The sequence below is a fragment of the Odontomachus brunneus genome, unplaced genomic scaffold (assembly GCF_010583005.1).
Source record: "Odontomachus brunneus isolate Ranch 3 - 2012 unplaced genomic scaffold, Obru_v1 Obru_scaffold_072, whole genome shotgun sequence".
Taxonomy (NCBI): Eukaryota; Metazoa; Arthropoda; class Insecta; order Hymenoptera; family Formicidae; genus Odontomachus; species Odontomachus brunneus.
Genome location: NW_022639522.1, coordinates 420,035 through 423,511, shown reverse-complemented (window position 1 = coordinate 423,511; position 3,477 = coordinate 420,035). Strand labels below are relative to the sequence as shown.

At 34.5% G+C, this 3,477-nt stretch overlaps 1 protein-coding gene across 1 annotated transcript in view; it reads right to left on the bottom strand.

Annotated features, from left to right (window-relative positions):
* The window catches only part of LOC116847005 (odorant receptor 49b-like), a 44,308-nt gene extending 41,693 nt beyond the window's left edge, over positions 1–2,615 (bottom strand). The window contains exons 1-2 of the mRNA XM_032821541.1: positions 2,256–2,615; positions 1,752–2,161 (exon numbers count right to left, since the gene is read on the bottom strand). Coding sequence (XP_032677432.1) covers positions 1,752–2,161; positions 2,256–2,549 — 704 coding nt within the window. The 5' untranslated portion in view covers positions 2,550–2,615. The remainder of the gene's footprint in view (positions 1–1,751; positions 2,162–2,255) is intronic.
* Positions 2,616–3,477: the final 862 nt, after the last annotated feature.

Here is a 3,477-nt window from a genome sequence, read left to right as displayed (position 1 = left end):
GGATAGGAATAGCGCCCGGAAAGCGCATGTACCGATCTAATAAAGATCTATACCGAAATTACGAGTGCTTTCTTTTTCCTCGGCTTCCACCCATAACGAATAAACCCATCCCTACTCCGACTGAAATAAAAGAAGAGCTACCGGTCCCGTTCCGTCCCCGCGATATCAAAGACGGACGGTAATTTAGAGATCTTGGCGAGTAATAATTAGTGAGGAGGTGCGGCCTTACCGCACCTGGCGCCCAACTTGAGTTGGTGGGTTCGTAACAATATCCGGGACCGCGGTAATTTGCCGACGAAGCGGACAGCCGACTGTCTGCTACTATCGATAATAAAAGACGTCGCAGTATTTAGTTTAGCATTTATGTTATTAATTTAGCATTTCATTTTCACGATGAGCTTACTTGGTCATTAATTGAGACATTCATCTTACGTGCCGCTAGCATCTTCCGCGCAAACCTTATTGTTTTCCATCAGTGAATTTTGTTGTAATAGTGGCCAATAACTGCTGGCCAAACGAAGTTACGTTTATGTGATCGCGGTTGATAACTGGATAGTAAAATCACGTATACGTGATATCGGCCGTTTTATTGCAAATTTTATTGCAAATTTATTTTATTTAGCAGATGATAAGATCTGTGTGGAAGATGTCGACGGCACGTACGAATCTTCGTGTGAAATATGCGGTCGTGTTGAAACTGTTAATTGGATCATATTATCTTTCTGTTAGTATTATATTATTATCTGTGTGGCATACCTTTCGATCCTTTTCAGAGGGCTGAGCATTTCCACCCCGTTAAAAAAATTTAGTGGTTGCGCACGTTACAAGCGCGCTGTTCGCTACCACTTATATATCTTTCCGTTTATATATTTTAATAAAATCTTAATAATATTATAATTTTAATATAAAACATTATATATAAGTGGATTCAGAATAAAAATACTAACTATTTATCTATACAACAAATTTCAAAAATTAAAAATTAAAACTAACAATGACTATTTTGTTAATTGTTAAAGATATTTTTTTCTTAACCTAGTCAATTTTATTTTTTAAAAAACCGTATAACTATTGTCTAAGAAGTTTTTTTTATCTCCAATAGTTACAGAGATAGTAACAAGGGGGTGAAATTTTGAAAGGTAGTTTCACCTTTTAAACTTGAGCCATTGCCGGTAAAAAAGTATGGGTCTCTTATTTTTGGCCACTCTATAAATATGCCAAGTTTCATCGAAATCGAAGACACATACTTCGCGAATGTTCCTTGTAAATATTGCTGATACTACTGTACAGAAAAAAGTAAAAATATGTCCCCACTTATTTATTTATAGTAAGTAATTGTAAGAAATAAATTATATCTCAGAAAGAGTGATTACTACTTTAACAAATAGTATTAATCATTATGAGAAGCTTTCATAATACATATTACCTAGATATTTATTATTACATTATTATAGAGCTATTCAAATCTAAACATAAAAGGTTTGTTAATATTATTTGAAATATCAAACATCATACTATATTTTTTACTCCCCTTACATTGAGAAAGATGAAAAAAATATCTGTTATAATAAATTCTGTATTATCAGCTTTGTGTATTATCAGATTTATCTTTGTGAATATATCCAAAATTTTCTCCACAATGACTAATACTATTCCCTAAAAATATCAACTTTTTTCCCTAACTACATGCGCAAGTCTGATATTTTTAGCTAATTACATTTGCCTTAGATATAAAAACAACAATATCATACTTAAGTAAATATTGATGTTTATCGATGCACTTTATAAAATCATAGATATTCGTAGCTGCCCGTATATCTTCGCTCAACAATTTAAACCTCGCTGACGTCAACCAGATTAACAACGCCATGAAAGCGTTTACCGACAAATATCCTGATATTAGCACGGCTACGACAGCTTGATGTATGTATGTAATAGCTCTCAGTGGTTGACGAGATACGTCAAACGGAAATTCGGCAAATACTGGAAGTGGCTGGTCCAACACAATAGGTCCCATGACGATAACGAGAGGAGTTAGGTAGAATGAAGCTATGCAAAAACCGTAAAAGCTGGTATACTTATCGATGTATTTTCGTTGAATAATCGCTTCCTCGTGAGGGTCGATCAGTGCGCAAAAGTTCTCCATTTCGAAAGTAACGTACTGCAACCATTAAATCTTTAAAATAATATCGTGTCAACAGAACACGTACGAGAGAGACACATTTATTTTCAAAAAAAAAGTCTACGTTAGTTACTTGTAAGCGTTGATAAATAACTGCATGACTTAAAATATTCCAGATAAGGTGACAGATAGGAAACAAAGACAAGACTGATTTTATGACGAGACTAGGATTATTTAAATTTCTCATCAAACCATATAACACCGATGCTAAAAACATTATTGCCAGTAGCACAGAGACGAACTCATACAACTTCAGATAAAGCAGCTTGCGTTTACTGGTGTTCTGTGGCAGCGGCCAAAACCATATAACGAATAAACTCAACTTCATGACAACTATCACCTTTTTTAGCGTTACTTTTTCTTGCATGATTATGCCAAGCTGACGTACAAGTGTATCATAGATAACTGCTGTTTATTACAGTTTATACCTCGCGTTGAGTTACAACAATGGATGATACAAGAGTTTGCGATGCATTGTCATTATTTGGATGCATACTATAGTGAGGTATTACTTGAAACGCTATACATTGTCTCATAAATTTTTCTTTGAAGAACAGAGTATAAAGTCTGAATAATATTCTTGCAAAATAAAAAGATGGAAATGAAAGCTTGAAAGATATAAAGTTAATACTTGTTTTTATTATTTACTATTGGTATAAGTCGGAAAAATACACGCGTTTGATGAATTAAATTAATATATGCTTTTGCAATTGTGTTACAATATATAACAACTGTTAAAGTAAGCCAAGATAGTCTCTCTATGATAAAGACTTTTGAACGCTTTATCTAGTCTATAGACTTGAAGCAAATGGTAAGGGAGATGAATAATTTAGACAACATTCCCTCAAGATAATGCAATTGTTAAATTATTGCGTTTCTGGAGGCATATATCACATAGTGAGATATTCTATCGTAAACTGAGGCATTGCAGAGATGAGTGGAACGAGTGGGACGTATTTTCTTTAATTTGTGTATGTAAAGCGTATTGCGTGGTACCAATATACGAGGGTGGTCTGAAAAGTTTCCGACCTAACAAAGATACAAGTCATTTTTTCTGAAAATTGTTTTTTATTTTTCAACATAGTCTCCTTGTAAATCTACACACTTCTCCCAGCGATGCTCCCATCTCTGTAACCCGTCGAAATAGTACTCGGCGTTTTTCTCTGCAAAATAATTGTTCACGAAGGTGATTGCCTCTTCATTTGACGAAAATCTCTGTCCTCCGAGCGCAATTTTTAGATGAGGGAACAAAAAGAAGTCGCTTGGGGCTAGATCTGGTGAGTAAGGTGGATGGT